The sequence below is a fragment of the Protomyctophum bolini genome, assembly GCF_963924005.1.
Source record: "Protomyctophum bolini genome assembly, chromosome: 6".
Classification (NCBI taxonomy): Eukaryota; Metazoa; Chordata; class Actinopteri; order Myctophiformes; family Myctophidae; genus Protomyctophum; species Protomyctophum bolini.
Window position 1 is genome coordinate 27421182 of NC_137867.1, and position 20527 is coordinate 27441708.

Consider the following 20527-nt stretch of genomic DNA (forward strand, 5'->3'; position numbering starts at 1 on the left):
TGTGATCTTCTTTAGCTTCCTACAAGGACATTTGTGGACCTTTTGGCAACTTAAGCTGTTGTTGACTGATATGTTTTTACTTCTGACTAGACAAACATTTGTCAACCCCCAAACCTCACATTTCTTGAATATTCTGTGGCATTCATGAAGTGTTTTGTCTTACTGATAGTCTTCAAACATATTCACTTCTATTTTATACTTTGTACTGTCGTACAATGTGTCGTGTGATGAAAATAGTTGATTTACAAGCTCACAACTTTATACGTTATGAACTTGTAGATCTGCTGTTTTCGCCAAATTTGTACAGCCAGCTGCAGCAATCCAAAACTCATATTAGAAAATGGTTTCTGCACTCAAAGAAGGTGCTGACTATGCCGAAACAATACTTCTAAGACATTTAAAAGTATTTCTCCTTCACTAGACAGATAGCACAGTGGAAGGGTAGACAGGAAGGAGGGGGCTGAGGCGAAATCTTATAGTACAACAAACATGAAGTCAACCAGGACACATGTGCAATAACTGATTGAGACAGTTGCTGTCATTGTGATTATCTATCTCAATAAGCTTTTTGCAAATAGCCTCCAGACAGTCAAAGTGAGTCTGGGGAACTGAAGTGATTCATAACTCATAACTCGAAAATGCAGCCCGTTCACTTGTGTACTTGAACAAGCAATACTGTCAAATGACATATAAATTAGGCTTAATTTTTGTCTGACTGGTCTTTTTAAAGATGCATTGAGCTCATCACAGAGGCCAATCAGCCCAGATGTAATTGCCACCAAAGGCAGAATGTTATCTATATGCCCACTGTGCAGGCCATTCACATTCCAATGTTATGACTCGCAAACTGTACAACAGAGCTCTCTCTCTCATTTGCCTTATCTTGCTGTCGCTCTCTTGCTCACCTGTGTTCTCTCTCTCTCTCTCTCTCTCTCTCTCTCTACTTAACTTATATAACCCATTTTGGGCGAGAACCCCTTTTGGTGTTTTAAACATTATGTTATAATTTTGATATTGGAAATGTGGCGCAAATCTTTGAATATATATTCTTTCAAAGTGAATGTTTTTAACTCGAGTCTAAATGGGATAATTAACATGTATGAACAGCACAGCAGAACTGTTCCCCAGGATTTGACCGTGGTTTAAAAACACCCAAATGAATCACCTTAATCTATGAATTATTCTGCGGTATAGTTTTGCAAATACATATTAATCCTCTCTGATTATGTAATGCATGTTTGTATGTTATGTTATGTTTATTTATGTTGTGTTGCGAGGCATTGTGAGCTTTTAGATCTGCTATTTTGTCGCACCAGAATAGGGATGCTAAGGTTCATCATGTGGTTAAATTGTGCCGTTTCCTGTTACACCCTGTTACTAGTATGTTATGTATTTATTTACTAACATTTTCATTACTGTAGGTGCAGGCACATTACTATTCACACCTAGATCAACATTCCCAAGGGTTAATACAAAAGACTGTAATAAGGCCATTGTAAATTAAACTGTTCCCCTGTGGAGTGTTTGAGTCCGATTAAAATCTTCCAAAGCTATAAATGCCTGTAGTGGGAAAGGATGCATCTCATCCGGCTTGTTCTGTTCCTCGTAGGTTTTAGGGTTTTTAATAGAAACGGTACTGATTATGATTCTCCAGAGAGAACACTGCTGGAGTGGTCTAGAGTCTAGACGTCTGGAGTCAGTCTCTCCAGTCTCATGCTGGGGTAGAAAATAATCGTACTCAGCTTTTCCATTCACTAAGAGGGGACACATGGGCTCACTATGTATGCAACACAAGGCAGGCCCACCACACAGGGCCTGGTCTTATCATCTGGAAAAGGTATTCTGGTGACTCAGCCCAGGCAGATTTGGGGTTTGTAATGACAGGCATGACGACAGGCCATGTGGGTTCTGTGGTTTTAGTAGGATGAGAGGAGGGCTTTTGAATAAGCTTTGGATTTACACAACACAGGTATCTGCGTTAAGAGGCCTGTGTGCCCTCTCACAGTATGGTACAGGTGATGATAACCTGAGGACAACGACCAGCCAGTCGGCCACAAAGCAATGCTTAAAGGGTGAGTTAAGAGAGAGCGGCGAGAGGCCTCGCACGCACTGACCTTTTGACATTCCATTTAAATTGGGATGGAGTCCTCCTCTGTGAGTACTTTTGTCTTCTTTGGTTGTTGAAATAAGAGAAGAGATTACTTTTAGAGGCCTGTTTTTGTACATTCTTTAGTACAGGCTTTCCTGATCTTCCAGGTTCACCGCTGCTGAAAATAGAAAGTTGTTCTTTTGTGGTGCAGTGGTATATAGTGGAGATTGGTTGGACAGTAAACAGAAAGCTACTGCCCAGCACTTAGGTTCCTCCATTTCCCTTCACTGGAATATTCACTGTAATATGAATATTCCAGTTCTTAAATATTCCTGTTCCTGTGTTTATTTGTCCTGCCTTTAGAAAACACAACTTCCCCGAAACATTTTGGTTTTTAGAGTTGGGTAGAGAAAATATTTGAGGTTTGCTGTATGATCTGTCACACATTTACCTTCCATCTCAAAACTAAATTCAACTTTGAGAGATTCCTGGGTTTATGAAATGTGGGTTTTGGCAGTGCCTGTTTCCGTACCAAGTTAACAACATACAGTTTAGCATTTATCAGTGCAGACTTTATAGCCAAATGGCCATAGGTGGAGTGGAGGTTTATTGAAAAGATTAGCCTATGTGAAATGCATAGGCTGTAGTGTCTGCTGTCTGAAGAAAGACAATATGTAATTGCTGTTGGGCTGAAACCTTGTATGTCCAAAACAGTTACCTTTCTGGAACAATTTGAAAATAGAACCTATGTTGAACAGGACCCAAAGCAGTTATGTAGTTACAAGCTCTTGTTAACTACATTTCATTGGTTAAATATAAAACCCTCTGACAAACATGGTATGCCACCTGAAATATTTTACCTCGAGAGGAATGCCCATTGCGTAATTGCATGACATCATGGGTATTATATTACGAGGCTGTAGCCTCTTCATCAGACTGATGATGTGTATTCACTCACATGTTCCTCCACAGGCTAGTGTTTTAGGACTTGGGTGATATCACATGCCTATAGGCAGGGCATCATCCTACTTATATATATATATATATATATATAAGCTTCATTACTTTGCAGTCCACTTGTCCTAAAGAATCTTCCAGGGATGTCATGCTGGGACAGGCAAAGCTGAACAAGACTGATTGTGGGGCTCCAGGCTGCTGGTAGAACTCATCTCTCCCATTATCTTTCCTTGGTCCCCCACCCCTCTCTCCTTTCTCACTTTTACTTGCTTTAGCTCATCTCACTGGCTTAACCCTTTCTCTTCCTCTCTCTCATTTCCTCACTCTTTTTCAATGGTCCTTGTAAAAGTATTTTACAAGGACCATTGAAGTCACCCCAAGCAGAGTTTTATGGCTCCCATTTCTCTCTTTTTAGTCATTGTTTCCCCTGAGGGCTAAAGGTCAACATCTCAACATTCTACTCTCTAAACCTCCACACGGTGGCAGGGTGCCATAGACTGCCTCGTCAGCCTCTAATTAAACGGCACCATGAACTCTTCTTGATGCCCGGCGCCATTTGGTCCAAGATCCCAAATGAAATCCTACCAGTTTAATCAGATTCCCATACAACTGATACATATTTCTGTAGCTCAGTAACATTTCACAGCCCCAAGGCACCAGTCGGATGTTTATCCTCTGGAAATATGCATTCTAAAATTAAGCCTGCTGCCTCAGGCAGTAGTGTGTACAGAAGCGTGAATATACCGCAAGATTCAGACTAATGTTGAAGTGGCTTTTTCATCCACACTGTGATATTGTGCTGCTGTGGGACAAATCACAACCATACATTACTGTTTGTTTCTTTATTAAAATCTATGGCCCTGTTGAATCCATCCACTTTAGAGTTTCGACTTAATGGTCGGGCACCTGTTCAGCAGGAGGTGAGACTGGAACAGAGAGGGATATCGTGTTCCTCCACTGAGTGAAACTCAGTTGAAAAGAAGCGGCTGGTGACTCCCATGTGTATCGGAGTGTTACAAAGTAACACATTTATATGTTACTGTAATTACATTCAATTCTAACCCATCATTACTGGTCAAAATTCAGTAATAATAGTACAGTTACTAATGAAACAATTAGTTCATTACTACATACTGTAAGTTCTGTCTTTCATCTACTGTATACCACACACACACACACACACACACACACACACACACACACACACACACACACACACACACACACACACACACACACACACACACACACACACACACACATGATTTTACATGCCTGTGCAACAATCACTTGACCTCTGGCTAGAGTTCAGAAAGGTGGCACAGCTGAGACAAAATGATTGGCTTAATAATTACTAAATTAACAAAATAATCATATGAACAGAGATTGCAGTTATGGAAACGTTATCATTGGAAAGATTATATATATTTTTTTGTCTCTTACATTTTTGATTTGGGGTTTTAGGTTTTGTCATGGCTTTGTTGAACTTAGACATCTGCTTTCAATTTACAAACAAAGGCTCTTTTAATGGCTCCTAAGGAAGTCTACCGTAAACGAAACACAACTGGTGAGTACATGACGTTTCCTGCAATCTTATAAATGGTAATTCAGGAAACGGATCAGTTTGTGCTTTGGCCTGTGAAGTAATCGACTCTCTGGCCAGGGGAATACATTTAAGAAATGTGACCTCATAACACGTGGAAATCACAGGGAGTAGTGACTGGGAGGGATGTCAACAAAGATTTCTAACATAGTGGATCAAGACTGTTTTCACACTGAGTTCTGGTTTCAATGTACTCACAATACACCATTTGTCAGTCATCTGATTGGTCCCTGACTGAATAACCAGCAGGCTCTTTCTGCCTTGTTCCGCCCTGGTTCCACCTTGTTTATATTGCATTTTCTAAATCAGATGCAACTGAAAAACACGTTATTTCAACGGTAGTGGATTGAGAGAAAGGATTTTTGTCCAACCATGAAACGGCAACCAATGGGTGCAAAAGCGGCACAACCACATGTCGGACAAAGGGTGAATTGAGTAGGAGAATCCAAAAATAAAAGAAAACATGAAAAACACTGTAAGAGCAATACATGACTGTAATTATAAATTAAGTTACTCAGAAGTAATTGTGAATGGTAATTGTAAAACTGAATAGCATGTCCCAGTTCTTTGGACTATAGATGATTTCAACAGGAAAAGAGCTTCAAGGGCTCTATTGGAACCATATGTTCGTCATACACTTTATTTTTGCTGGCAGTGATACACATTAGAACAGTGCTGTGCATGGGGAAGGATCATGAAGTCACAGTTTGGCCCTAAGTTGTATAAATATCTGTGGCCTTGTTGCCAGAAAAACACCCTGAGTGTTAACCGAAAGACTGCTGCATTCTTTGCGTAGCCTGCATCTTGATATACAGCTGAGTCAAGCCTATAGCCTGGAATGCTCAGTAGTATTTCCACATTCGTAACCCTGTAGCCTCTAAACATGGTATGTCTATTGGTCCTTCCAACACTTTGGTGCCACAGCTAAATTAAGTTGAGCATTACTGAGCACTGCTGACTGGGCGATGTACAGTATGGTCTACTCTACTGATTTGTTTTGGGGCTTTTCTGTCATTATTTAGATAGTAGCAGTGGAGAGCGACAGGAAACTGAGAGAGACAGGGAGCAATACGCAGCAAAGGTCGTCAGGCTCGGGAATCTAACCTATGACACGCTGTCAGGCTGCTTTAGAGCCTATGTGGTTGTGCCTTAACTGCTAGGCCACCAGCACCCCGCTAGGTGGCTTTCTGAAGTGTCCTGTTTCTCCTATAAGACACAAATATAATTTTATCATGAGCATTAGTGAGGACAAATTATATGAAGATAGGTTGATAATGGGTGATTCTTTAATGAATTAAATCTTATAAAATGGATTTCTTTTGAACTGGAAAGTGTGTAGCAACCATAGTGAGTAAGAGTTGGGTTGCAGCAGGTCTTGAAACTCTTCAATAGAGACTCATCCAGCTAATGGCTTTTCCATCTGCACCACCTTCCTCTTACCCAAGCCAAACTGATTGGGCCCCCCTTCCCCAGAGTGCACTGAAAACAAAGCACACATGTTAGAAAACTCTACTTTATTTCTTCAATCCCGATGCTGTCAACCATGCATATTTCAGGCCCGCTTTCTAGTAAACAAGACCCTTGAAGTGCCCTCTGAACCTCCAAACAGGAAATAGATTATATGAGGAATTAGATGTGGCAGTGCCAGCGGGGAATGGGAGGGAAGCAGGGTGGGAGGGTGAGAAGCTGGCATGTGAGCCAGTTCCCAAACAAGTTGAGTCTGTCATCCACCTGAAACCAAATTAAAGGGGAATAGTTGTAATATTTTCAGACTTCTCTGTAAACATAGAGTGGTGACTGTTAAAGACGTACAGTACACGCAAGCAGTAAGCACACCAGCAAACTGTTGGCAGGGATATTGTTTATCTCACATAGACTTGGGGTCAGTGTCTGAGAAAGAGATGGGTATATTTTGCAATGTTTATCGGACATTCATCACATGTCTTGAGCTAATTTTGGATAGCAGTCTTTAGTGACTTTCACCAGTCATGTTTACTTGACTGTGGCATGAGATATTTAGGCTGGGTTTTATTTGGATGTTCGCAGATTGTACACATTACGGCTCCATGAAATTGAGAATAAATCATTTTGTGATTTTTCTCTTTTTTTTAATTTGTTGTGATTGCCAAGTGAATCTGGCACCAGGATATACTACAGTATATGCTTTCCTCCTAGTGAATTAAGTTGAAAAGATATTAGAAATAGCCTTACCACTTACCACTACCACTAACCATCTACCAGGATGTGTATATCCAGACAACATCGCACCATCACCACATTTCCTGTCATTAGTATTTCCCTATAATTTCAGCCTGAATACAGTTTAACCATCTCATACCAGATCCCTCTGTTCCTAACAAGGGATGGTTACTGTGTGGTCATCCATGGGGACAAAATAGATTGAGCGAAAGACTGATGATTAGCGATTCTTTTTTTTCAATGGTCCCATCTAACCCTTGCTTTTTCATTACTGATTTGGTAGGTCTCTCTCCACTTGTTTGACTGTAAGTGATATGTGTTTATGCCCACCACATGTGTTGAGCAAAGCGACGTGTGTGTCCCCCCCCCAGTCAGACCCATCTTTCTCCCTCCCTCTTTAGCTTGCACTGTCACGTAGTGCAAGAATGTGGGTTTGGTCTAAGGGAGAGAAAGTTGTTTACTTAATCCCTACCAAGAGTCACAGAGGAAAGACTCATACAGTCCCTTTTTGACAGCTTGACACTGCCTGGGTGCTAACTGTTGTACTGCTTTTCTCCAGTCTGGCCAGTCTTTGCTATGACTGGCACTTCTGCCTTGATGCCGTGGCAAATACCAGGATGAAACTCATTGTCTCCCCTATAGTAATACAGTCAATCTCCTAGCAGGGACCCCCCTGAGTCTATACATTTATGTGAGGATGATTGTTATTGCTTAAACATCGTGTATTGTTGAAACGTTAAATAGTGAGACTTTGGTTTTGAATTAATCTAATCTACAAAGTAACTACTAACTAAAGCTGTCAAATTATTGTGGTGGGGGGAAAAAGTACAATATTTGCCTCTGAGATGTAGTGGAATAAAAGTATAAATACTCAAATAGTACTTGAGTAGGTACCTCGCTCATTTCCACCACTGCCACACACAACACGTGCTATGCTGGTACAGACCTCCATGATTCTGCTGTTCAGAAGCCAAACAGTTGCAGTGCATCTGGTCATGGTCTTTTTATATTAATGAGGGTATTTACCGTGAAAATGTTTAAGTAAACCGGATACAGGTTTACAAGGGGGTGGTTGAGTTACAGCACAGATGGGGAGATGAGGGCCATAGATTTCATATTATGTAACACAAGAAATGCAACATTCCACTGAGCTGTGATGTACTGTAGAGTTGTTTATAAGATGGGATTGATGATTCCAGACAAAGTCGTTGGAAATTGTAAAAGCCAAAAGTTCAGAGCTTCATGCAATGCATATCAATGTGTATATTCACAGCTTCAACCATAAATTAAATTGTATCAAAATGTATGTTAATAGTTCATCTGTACTTTAAAGTGCATAAATGCAACAACAGAGTCAACTAGAAAAAGTGCCCTTCTGGGCACAGGTCTCCACTAGGAGGATAGGAGTGTGTGTGTGATGTTTGGCAAAATGTTTAGGAGCAATATAAACGTTTGTGTGTGTGTGTGTGACGCAGCTTGGCCTGTTGTAGCGCCACCATGAGGCTGATTTGAAAACTGTCAAGTGGCATTTCTTCCAAAGCCTAGTGGGAATATGCATGCACAGTTTCACCACAATCGGACGCTGCGTTGAGTAGTTGTGGCGATTTGTACAAAACGGGTACAAAGCGGGCTACTCCTGAAAAGTTTAGAAGCCAATCGTAGCCAATCAAACAAACCCGTCTTGATCACATGACTATGGAGATCATGTGTACCGATTTGCGTGAAATTTGGATAAAATCTGAAGGAGTAATATTAGAAAATGTGTTTTACATATGCCGGCCTCCTGGTGGCGCTATAAAGAGCAGATGTGAAAAATTCCAGGCAAAGGTTTTTCCTTGGCCTCTAGGGAGTTGGCATACAAAGTTATCCACAGATCGTGCAGTTAGAGGTAAAACAGTTTTTGGCCAGTTATAGCGCCACCATGAGGCTGAGTTGAAAATGTTCATGTGCCATTTCTTCCTCTGCCTAGTGGGAATGTGCATGTACAATTTCACGGAAATCACACGATGTGCAGCATTTTGTTTGAAACTGAGCACTCCTGCGAACTTTGGAAGCCAATCTTAGCCAATCAGGATGGAGTCTGAGAAATCTGAAAGACCCGTTTTGTTGAATGGCAGTCTAGAGAGAGACTGTGTACCAATTTGCGTGATGTTTGGACAAAATCTGTAGGTGTACTGTCCAAAAACTTGTTTTGCACAAAGCGGCCTCCTGGTGGCGCTATAACAGGCCGTTCTGGAAATGGGGCAGAGGTTCATCGTTGGCATCCAGGGAGTGTGTGTGCAAAATTTGGCATCGACCGGGTTAACGGTGCCGGAGATTAGCTGTTCACAGACGGATGGACACACAGACGGACGGACGAGTGCAAAACATACTCTCTCCCCATGCCTTCGGCCTGGTGGAGACAATTATAAATGTATGATTAATATTATATTTAGTGTATTACCTACCTACGTTTCAAGGCTGCAAGTTGATTTAATACCATACTGAAATTACGTGAATCCAATGGCTTCCTTTAAAATCAAACCATGGTATGCTCTGGGAAATGTCAAGTACTGTATGTTAATTAAATGTTTACCTCATTCTTACCATCACTATAATATTTTCTATATTTTCTTCTTTTTCATAGAACTTCAATATTCAAGTAGAGGACGTGCGCATTCGAGCCATCCTGTCATCATACCGTAAGCGTATCCCAGTGACAGAGGGCTATGTGGAGGTGAAGGACGGGGGCAAGTGGAAGCAGATTTGCAACAATGAGTGGAACCACCTTGACAGCAGGGTCATCTGTGGCATGTTTGGATTCCCTGGGGAGAGGAAATACAATGCCAGAGTGTACAAGTGAGTACTCCTTCACTAGATAGGTTGGTACCTTATTACTTTCTCCAAGGGGAAATTAAGCACACTTTGTTACAGTGGTTGCTCAGTGGGTGGAGTACAACATGAACTTTACCATGGTTAACAGTTCCCTCACATCATCTTTCTCAATTATCTCTCTCTATTCACTCTTATTGAATGGTGAAATAGGTCTCAAATGGTCATTTTTCTTGGGAGTAAGTGGGTGTGTTGAGCAACATAGCATGAAGACTGCCACGTTTACAGTATGTACTATTCCCTGTTTAGCGCAAAGTGTCAACAACTGCCAGGGTGGAGGCTCCACACCTGTAGCTCATGTACAATGGTGAAGACACAATCAGGCTCAGGGTTGATGTTCTCCATGTAGCTCAAGCTCATTATATATCCTCGTTTTCACACGTGATCCCCTTCTGTTATACTGACTTGAGGAAGAAATCCATATATCATGGAAACTCTGAAACCTGATCAGTGTCATGTCCCATACATACAATACCAATACAATGTCTGTCTGCTGAACGTATAGCCTTGACATCGCTCAACTCTATCTATTATAACATTTGTAAAGTTGTCACGTGGCCAAAAGATGTGGCCACTAGCCAATGAAAAGATGTGGCCACTAGCCAATGAAAGAAAAGATGTGGCCACTAGCCAATGAAAAGATGTGGCCACTAGCCAATCAGAGCCAACATGTGCATGCTCACCCGTGACTAGCCTTTGCCTACTGCGAGCCTGCAATTTGATCCCCCTCTCTCCGAGTCCGCAGAGAAGAAACATCTTCATGCAACGAAGAATTGTCGGCTAACCATTTCGCTTATTCCTTCTAAATCTCTGTATATAAACTAGATCTCTCTCAGCGATAGTCTTAGTTACATCAACATTGTTGTTTGACAATAGTTGTTTTTTGCCTAAGTAAAACAATTAGACTGTTCGCAACTTCGCATTGGCTTTTCATTGCATGCACACACACACACACACACACACACACGCACACGCACGCCTGTAAGCCACCCCCCCCCACACACACACTCTCTCTCTCTCTCGGCACGCAACACACACAGGAATTGGGCTAATATAGGCTACCAATACAGGACGTTTACGTTATAATCTTGAGTTTCATTAAGTCTTTATTACAATTTACAATTTACAATTTAGGCATTTAGCAGACGCTCTTAATCCAGAGCGACTTACATTAAGCAAGAACAAAAAAGCATGGGAATACATCACATAAAAACATTTATCATGAAACATGCGTAAGCTAAGAAAGTAACAGTGGAATATCTATAATGAAACTATACATATAAGCTATACATCTATACTACTATGCTATACATATGTACTATGACGTGCTATGACTACATACAATGCACTTATGCTGTCTACATAACATGCTATAAGTCTGTATCAAATGCTATCTAAGTCTACAGAATTGCTATCTAAGGGGGTGGGGTAAGTGCTATGGGCCATGATGGAGTTTGAAAAGGTGGGTTTTCAGACTACGGCGGAAGATTGGGAGTGATGCTGCAGTTCTGACTGCAATGGGAAGTGCATTCCACAGTTTTGGAGCCAGAAGGGAGAAGAGTTTGGGACGTGTGGAGCGTTGTCCCGGCGATCATACTTGCAAGATATGGGGGAGCCATACCTTTGGTTGCTTTGAATGCCAGCATCAGAGTTTGTATTCTGTGCGGGCAGCGACCGGGAGCCAGTGGAGGGAGCGGAGCAGGGGGGAGACATGTGAGAATTTTGGCTGGTTGAAGACCAAGCGAGCTGCGGCATTTTGGATCAGCTGGAGAGGCTTAAGTGCACATGCTGGTAGGCCAGTAAGGAGGGAGTTACAATAGTCGAGTTTTGACAAGACTGTTGTCTGGATTAGGAGCTGGGCTGATTCCTGGGTGAGGAACGGTCTAATTCGTCGTATGTTATAGAGTGTGAACCTACAGGATAGAGTGACAGCTGTGATGTGAGTTTTGAACGAGAGCTGACTGTCCAGGACAACACCAAGATTCCTGGCTGTTGGAATCTAATAGAGGGGGGGAAATGGAAATGGTAGGGTTTTATTTTTGTTGGTATTTCACTTTGCTACTGATGATTGTAAGCAACAACAAGTATTGCATTGTGTGTTTGAGCTGACAGGCCCTTTTTGATGCCAATCAATCAAGTCATCTCAGGTCATCTAAAGCGGCAGATGCAAAAATAACTAATAACCCATCCGTTACTACATGTGTAGTCAACTCCCGCAATTACCTTCTTCCCATAGTGCGCTGCAACGTTAGGGCCGCGAAATTCTAGTACATTAACATCTTAAAACCTAATACTTTGTTGATATGAGTCCCCCAGGGGTCTCTATACACCAATTGTTTGGTGTACAAACAATAATCTGCAAGAATGTTCTGCCTATTTTCCTATTTATCTATATTTTATATCTATACTAGTGTCCATATTCTGGGTCTATTTGCAGTGAAGAGTTTTGATTTAGAGAGAAATAAGGGGTCCAAGAACAGAGTGCTGGGGGAATCTGGTCAACTAAGTTTATAGGGTTTAAGTTAATTATGGAAAGTTATGTCTTAATAAAAGAGACCCATGTGTGTCTGACATGCTTGCTTCGATCTCACCACAAGCCTTTCAAGACTGACAAAAATGAATGAATACAAAATCATCCTCCTTTCATGCATTTAACTTCATTGCATTCCTGATAGCAGTTGTAATGTTGCAGCGGAAAATGTGGTAACCAGCAGCCAAATAGCTACAGGTTAATCACAGTTAACCATAGACTTTTAGCCAGCACTGCAGTGAACTGAAGTCTGCAGGGTAAGGAAGTTTCTTGTGCTCAGGAAACCACAGTGGAGCGAGTCATGCTCCTTACTTTTCCATCTACGTGTCTGCTTCCCCGTGCACCCTGCTCCTGCTCAAAAAACCATGAAACGCGCACAACGTTGTTTTTACAGGCTGCCGTTTGACTGAGTAGCGGCGCATAGCCAAAGGCCTGCTCCAGTTGTTTCATAATCTGGGGTTTGCCATCTGTTCGGATGCCTCAGCGTTTGCCCTCTAGGTTAGCTTTATTCACATTAACATTGACAGCCAAGATTTATATTAAAAGTTATCATGTGCTATGTAAGGATGCTATGTACATCCTTACATAATATTACATTACATACGTGTGCATGTGTAATGTACACCTGCTGAAACATGTAATTTAGAATGTTGTAATTTCTTGCTTTACACTTGCTTTAATGTATCCCAGCGTCATTACATTACATTTGAGGAGATACCAGGCATCCATCTATCTAGGCATGGTATTAGAACATTTGGGCCATGTCCAAAAGACTGCAGCATTCCTAATGTAAGGTCCCAAATGAAAAACAAATGCTGTCTCCTTTTAATTTGCCTTTCTGTGTATACTTAAGACATGTGATACACAGACTGGAGGACATACTGTTCTGTGCGTGAGGCTCGTTAAACACATTAATATAGGCTCTGTACTAAATGGAGAGGAAGAGATTAGCACCCCAGTGGGCCTGAAAGAGCACAATTAGCCCCACGTTGTTTCGTCCGTAACAACATTATGTCAGAAATCTTGTATCTCAGTTTTCAACTTTAAAATGTATGCCCCATTTCGTTGTATGACAGCGCTGTATGTAAAAAGCTGCTACGTTCTCACAGTGCGTCACGACAAGTTGTAAGCTTGTAGATTGAGGGGCATGTCATTTGCCTATAATGACATGCCCCAAATAGGGCCGTGAGGTTGAACGTTTTTAAATCGTCTGTTGGTTTTATTTAACCAATGAAATGTATTAACAAGCACTTTTCTGACAAATAACTGGTTTGGACATACAAGGTTTCCACCCGACAGCGACGAATCCGACGATAGTTCTTACAATGCCTTAATGCTGTAATTGTATTAACTTCACTATTGTTTCACCACGGTCATCAGTCATATCAGTCATGGCTAGCAGCACTCTGAACTTTGAATCCATAATCTGAGTTCACATCTCAGTGGAACCTATCCATTATGATTATGTGGAACCTATCTATTATAGGATGAAGATCAACCAGTCCCAGTACATTTTTACTTGGCAGGTCAGGACCATTTACGATTGAGTGCAAATCGTTGCTGTCAGGCAGAAACCTTGTATCTCCATATTTCAATCCTCATGCTGCCTTGTCACACAAAAGTAGCAAACATAGGCGATCTAAAATCTTGTAGATCTGCTATTTTTCCTATTTTAGAAAATAAAAAATCACACCAGTGTGAAGTGAGGGGTGCTCATACATCATCATGAGGTAAAATAGACACTGCCTATTTGCTCAGACACTATGACGTAAAATTCTCCATTGATTGTCGAATCAAGACACTAAGACGAAAATCTACACTAAATTAATATAGGAGGGGCTAGCACCCCTCAAAAATAAGTCAAAGTGAGTCTGCCCAGCAAGCCAAATTACGATATGATGACGTCCTTCGGTGACTCTGGTGACGTTCAGGACTAGGCCAGATCACAGCCCATATGGGGATGATCTTTACGTCAGCATTGGTCAAGGAAATGCTGTCAAGCTGTGGTGTGCTCTGAACGCCCAGACCCAGATCCTTACCCTAACCCTAAATCTCAACAAAGCATGTCTAGACTACCTGTTTACTACAGAATCAGCTATACTATTACTTAAAAAAAGCAGGATGCACCACGGTAGATTTGAACCCACAACCTCCACAGTGATGGGTAGGCATTTTACTACTGCGTCACCCGAGCGTCCTGTGCAAATCTTGACTTCCCTTAACTTAGTATGCTTCCTGTCTCTCCAGGATGTTTGCTCGCAGGAGAAAGCCCACCTATTGGGACTACTCAGTCAACTGCACTGGCAACGAGGCCCATCTGTCTAGTTGCAAACTGGGTCAGGCTGTGTCGCTGAAAAGCAACAGTACCTGTTTGGGAGGCTTGCCAGTGGTGGTAAGCTGCATCCCTGGGAGAGCCTTCGCTCCCACACCCATGGCGGGCTTCAGGAAGGCATTCCGACAAGAGGTAGGTGTTCCGTGAGATGCCTGAGAAACTATTCAGAACACCCACAGTCAGGGGTTTTCAAACATTTCATGTCAAGGACCCTATAAATTGATATGTATTTGTCCCTGGACCCCCATTTGAAAACATGTTGTCGTGCCAGGGACCCCCATAAGAGAAGATTTGTGTTTGTAAAAAGATTTAAAAGATTGAAACAAAAAAACGAAATAGCAGATCTGTCTGCTTTTTTATATCTAAACTATAAAACAGGATTAAAGTGGTTAAACAGATTTTGATGCTATATTAACACATTTTGATGGGGACCCCCTGGAACCCTCACTTTGAGAACCACTGCCTGTAAGTCCTGTTCTTCAAATTATGCGTATACTACAGCATACCACATAATACGAAACATGAAATGAGTTGCATTTACATTACAATTAATGATTATATCATAACATTATAGTATCCACATTGAATCATAGAGTATGTTATAATATATTCACAAGATGTAGGTCTGCATGGAATATGGATGCTCAATTCCTGAAACACGGCAGAACATAGTCTTTTCAGTAAATGCTGTTCTTAATTTTAACAGTTTCTTTGTATAGTAGGGTACACTTAACACTGATGTAAATTTGCGAAAATGTCGACATGTCACGTGACATATCTAATGCCACTCCACTGAAAAACCTTACTGTGCATTTACAAAAATACGTTTTTGAGAATGAAGATTTTTAATCGAAAATATACAAATGATTTCTCAACAGTTTTTTTTAATTGACAACCACATAAATGTTTCAAGTAAGACAAATGCAGTGCTACAAATGCAGTGCTACACTGAAGTTTTGTCCACTTGTGGCGTCATTGTCTCTGCTCTAATGTCCTGATGTGAGTTGCTTGCCTGTGCATGTGCTCTCTGTCACGTTCCACGGCTTAGTGATTGAACTGGGATGGAACAAGTGACATTTTTTACTCGATTCATCTGTCTTTAATTCAATTGGAAAGATCAGTGTCAGAAATTGTGAAAATTTCACATTTTTGGAACAAGATCACAACAACAATCTGTTAACAATATTATCCTTAGTATCTATTATGTACACTTGTATTTTGTATATAGTCATTTCGATTTATAATTTATAATTTTATTAGATTTATAATTTAGCATTTTATATAGACGTAGCACTCTATAATGTATACTCATAGCTTCACTGTACAGATAATCTACTGAACAGATATTAGGTTCTTAGATTGGTTATGATTCTTGATGACTATTTCTATGTATTTGATGTATTGCCTTGTGTTGTTCTTGCTTACTGTAAATTGCTTTTTGATGAAGAGCATCTGCTAAATGCCTAAATTGTATTTTGTATTTTGGATAGGTCAGGTGTAAGTAACCCACAAATCCAAATGACCAAAGTCCTCACTTAAAGATGTCCAGATTGCTAAATACAAATGGCAGTGAAGCACGTGAAACTATGCCACTAATGTGTTTACTTGTAAAAATTAAACACTTCCAATCTGTCTGAGCTTTTAATGGCAGGAGCACTTCAGTGGCATGTTAACATGGAGCCACCCAGTCTGTAGGTTTTCTAACAATTCTCCTGCCCTGTGAAAGTAGGAAAAGTCTAAACTGCGGTCCTCCAAACTTTCAGCTGACTGTGTTATTTTTGGAAGAACTATATAGTCTAACCCAAAACTGTGGTTTTCTCCTTTTAGAAAAACCTTGTTGAATAGATCATGGAGTTCACTTCCAAAAATGTCCAACAGAATACATCTGTTGCCTAGTATTCAGTTGCAAACTGTAAGGGATAGATTTGATCAACAGGACAAACACACTTTAACTACTTTAACTGTCATAACTAATCCAACCGACGGGTTGCTAGGACGTGTGTACACTAGCGCATTTCCATTGATATCAAACGAGAGAAAAATATTCAGATTCTTTATTATTTATTTATTTTGCCTCTCCTTCTGCACTCCTTGCTTTTTTGCGCATGCGCGTTGTCGTTCATTTCCCTGTTTACTGTTCACAAAGAAAGGCTTGGCGCGTGTAATCTAAGGAGCTCTCCGTGGTTTTGACCAGATGGATATACTAAGTTCTTCATTTCTGACTTCAACATGTCTCTCGTTCAAAATATAAAGCGAGCGATCATCAGCGACTTTTATCGTAATCTTTAAAGGTAATCAAGAAAAAATATGTCTGTGGTCACTGGTCAACTAATCTACGGCACTGTTGTCATGATGGCAGCTAAACTGTGCACACAGGGTCAGGTGTTCTGCTCTGACCCAAAAATTTCACATGGGGTTGTTATAGTAGCACCACTAGGAGGCAGAGTTTTGCAAAACACATTTTTGACAGTACTCCTACTATACAGATTTTGTGCAAACTTGTGCAAATCGTTAATATTCTCTATAGTCATTAAATGAAAAAGGTCATATTTCATCCTGATTGGTGAAACCTTGCACGCATATTCGCACTATGTTAAGGAACAAATGCCACCCTTTTAACATTGCCCTAATATAGTGCAACCAGGAGGCCGAACTATTTATTTTTATATTACTCCCACTTGTCCAAATCGGTGATCAAGACAGATCCGTCCGATTTTTCATATTCCACCCTGATTAGCAAATTCCAAACATTGCTGGCCCACAATAACCTACCTACCTGACCTGGTGGAGACCTGTGCTCCGAGGATCACTTTTTCTAGTTTTATTTGGGTTTTCTTTTTCTTTTTTTTACTTAATCCTTTTAATTCAAACACATTGGTGTCTGAATGTTCTTCTCTCTGTCACTCACTCACTGACTTAATCTTTTTTGCCTCCACCATAGCAACCATTGGTGCGTCTGCGTGGTGGGGCCATCGTGGGGGAAGGCAGGGTTGAAGTGCTGAAGAATGGGGAATGGGGAACTATATGTGATGACAACTGGAACCTCCTGGCAGCTACTGTGGTGTGTCGAGAGCTGAGCTTTGGAACCGCCAAAGAGGTCTTGTCTGGAGGACGGCTCGGACAAGGTGGGCCAATCATTCAGACCAATACAGTGTATATAAATGGACTGAATGTTAAGCTCAAAGTAGATGCATTATGGTACGCAAAACGTGCCATTTTGTCAGTCAATCTATTCACATGACCTAGTATACTATTCGTATAATGTCTTTTCATTTCATCTTCTGTAAGAGTAAAAGTATAATCATAGTCTGGTATCATTCAACAGAATATTAATTGATTCAATATTATGTCTATTGGGTAATAATTGTACCTAAGAATGGGAGGATGAGGATGCTTTGGATATGATATGCCTGGTGACATCTGATTGACTGATTGATTGAATACTTTATTAACACGATTGTATTAACAGTACAGGTAGCATCAGGCATAGGTTTGTTTGTGGACACTTTCTCTGCTCTATTAGCCAATATATTGAATTTGAATTTGTCTCAATTTGTTATATGTTACCAGATGTATCTGTGTAGGCAGAGATCTCTGATCGTCTGGCTACGATAGACTAGGAGGTTGAGGATGCTTTTCAGAAAATGTTTGTACAGAAAAAATCCCAAGCTTTGACCCACAGTTAGGTACAGGGTGTACAGTAGCCAGCGAGGTATAGAAGTAGCTTTGAAAGCAATCCAAAGGCAATAAGCCCAGAAAGCTTAAAATTACAGCCTTTACTGCTGGAGTGGCTATTAAAATACAGTGTCTGCATGGAATGGGATGAAAAGTGATGATTGTCTACTTAGAGCAATAGTACATCTGCTCACCAAATGCTTGGTTAGGAAAATATCCAAAACATCTTACAGACAGTAATGTTACCCCTCAACCTTTCCCTTTAGTTCAATACCACTGACGTCACCAAGCAACTCACCAACCACGCAGCGAAAGTGAGTTTGGTGAGGTAGAGTTGAAAGTGGTGAAGTTGGTTCCATTCAGGAGCCTAGTGCTGAAGGTTTTTGAGAGCATATACTGTAAACGTGTGACCATCTTCATTTGTAAGGTTGTAGATCTCTCTTTGGTGCGCGACACCGTCTTATAACGGAGAAATAGGATGGAATTGAACAAGTACATTCTTTAAGCGTTAAATATCTCCTACTGGAAGACGGGCCTGTATTTAGAGTAAAGTGGACTGATGATGTTTTTTCCTCAATTACATTAGTCATTATTCAGACCAGACATTTAAATAGCACACATAGCTGCCTTTTGGATATCGAACCTCGGAAACATTATGGGATGAGCACCATAACAACCCTGGCCTCCAGGCAATTTGAACCTGCGCAGAATATAAATCCTTCCACCACTTTATGGATGAATGTCCCTAATGATAGCCTTCATTCCTATACCAGTAGTACGTCTTTATGGCCTCAATGGAGGAGTTTGTTAGACTTATACCAGCAGGACTTTGTTATGGGTTGACATACGTAGAGGTTTTATCACAGGAGGCAAAGCAAGGTTGGACCCCCCCCTTCCCTCCTTAGCCCAGCCCCTAGTTCCACCCAACCCCCAAAAAGTGACACTGACCCACACGACTCAGCAGAAATAATGTAACAAGCTTGTGAAATAGTTTTAAGGACCCTAGCTCACCTGTTACAAGAATATAGTGTGGAAAATAGCATGTTTTACTGCCACACTGTGGAAAAAATCCCACTCCCTCCTGGGCTTGTCCTATATACTGTGACCAGGAGAAAAATAGCCACACTGTATATTATTTTGTGAATACCCTAGTCATTCTTTTTTCACTGCACCTCCACCCAGTATTTTGCCAGGGAAGGAGTAAATTCCAGAATAATGGCAGACTGCATGGAATGAGCAGAGGGAGAGTGGTACTGGTGCACTCAGAAAAATCATCCGAGGGAATCCTCGCTGGTTTCCTGTTAACAAGACATATTCTCACCACTGACTTGCTGGGCTTGGAAACTCACCTCAGTCGCTTCCACTTCACTGTTGCCATTTGAGCTTTAGGTTTCTCTGTAAGACTAAATGTAGTCTTCTTCTTTATTTTATTATTATCATTATTTTATTTAATAAATAACAAAGCTTTCCTTTGTCTGACCCAAGGTTTTTATACAGTAGTTTTGTATTTTTATTTTGGTGTGACCTTTTTAATTATAGATGAATTTCGACGAGTTTAGAGTTTTTGTGGGGAATCAAGGGCAAGATGAAAAAAGTTAGCAAAATGGCAGTCCCGAAGGGACTTGGTCCCTTATTGTTGTCTCCACCGGGCAGAAGGCATGGGGAGAGAGTATGTTTTGCACTCCCGTCCGTCCGTGTGTGTGCGTCCGTCCATCTGTGTACAGCTAATCTCTGGCACCGTTGGCCCGGTCGATGCCAAACTGTGCACACACACTCCCTGGATGCCACCAACGACCTTCTGCCACAATGGCCTGTTATAGCACCACCATGAGGCAGATTTTAGCAAAACACATTTCTTTACATTACTCATACACATTTTATCCATACATCATGCAAATTGCTATAAACTATCTCTACAGTCATGTGATCAACACGGACACGGACATTCCCCATATTCCATCCCCAATCGCTAAGAAGAAAATGCCTCAAATCATTAACACTGTGCGATTTCCGTTCACTAGGCCGAGGAAGAAATGCCACATCTGCTGGTTATAGTGCCACCATAAGATTTTGGTTATAGCGCCACCATAAGATTTTGGTAAAACACATTTAGATCAACATGCATCTGTCCGCTTTTCCATATTTCATCCTGATTGGCTAAGATTGCCTTCCAAACTTTGCAGGATTGGTCCATTTTGAACAAAATGCCTCAAATCATTAACCCCCAGGTCATTGTGACATCACGTGACATCAGCCCCCTGGTCACCCCGG

General features: G+C 41.1%; 1 protein-coding gene across 1 annotated transcript in view; it reads left to right on the top strand.

Moving 5' to 3' along the window:
* Positions 1–20527, top strand: part of loxl2b (lysyl oxidase-like 2b) — a 43416-nt gene that overhangs the window by 6971 nt on the left and 15918 nt on the right. Inside the window, exons 4-6 of the mRNA XM_080765920.1 lie at positions 9475–9686; positions 14497–14713; positions 17523–17706. Coding sequence (XP_080622046.1) covers positions 9475–9686; positions 14497–14713; positions 17523–17706 — 613 coding nt within the window. The remainder of the gene's footprint in view (positions 1–9474; positions 9687–14496; positions 14714–17522; positions 17707–20527) is intronic.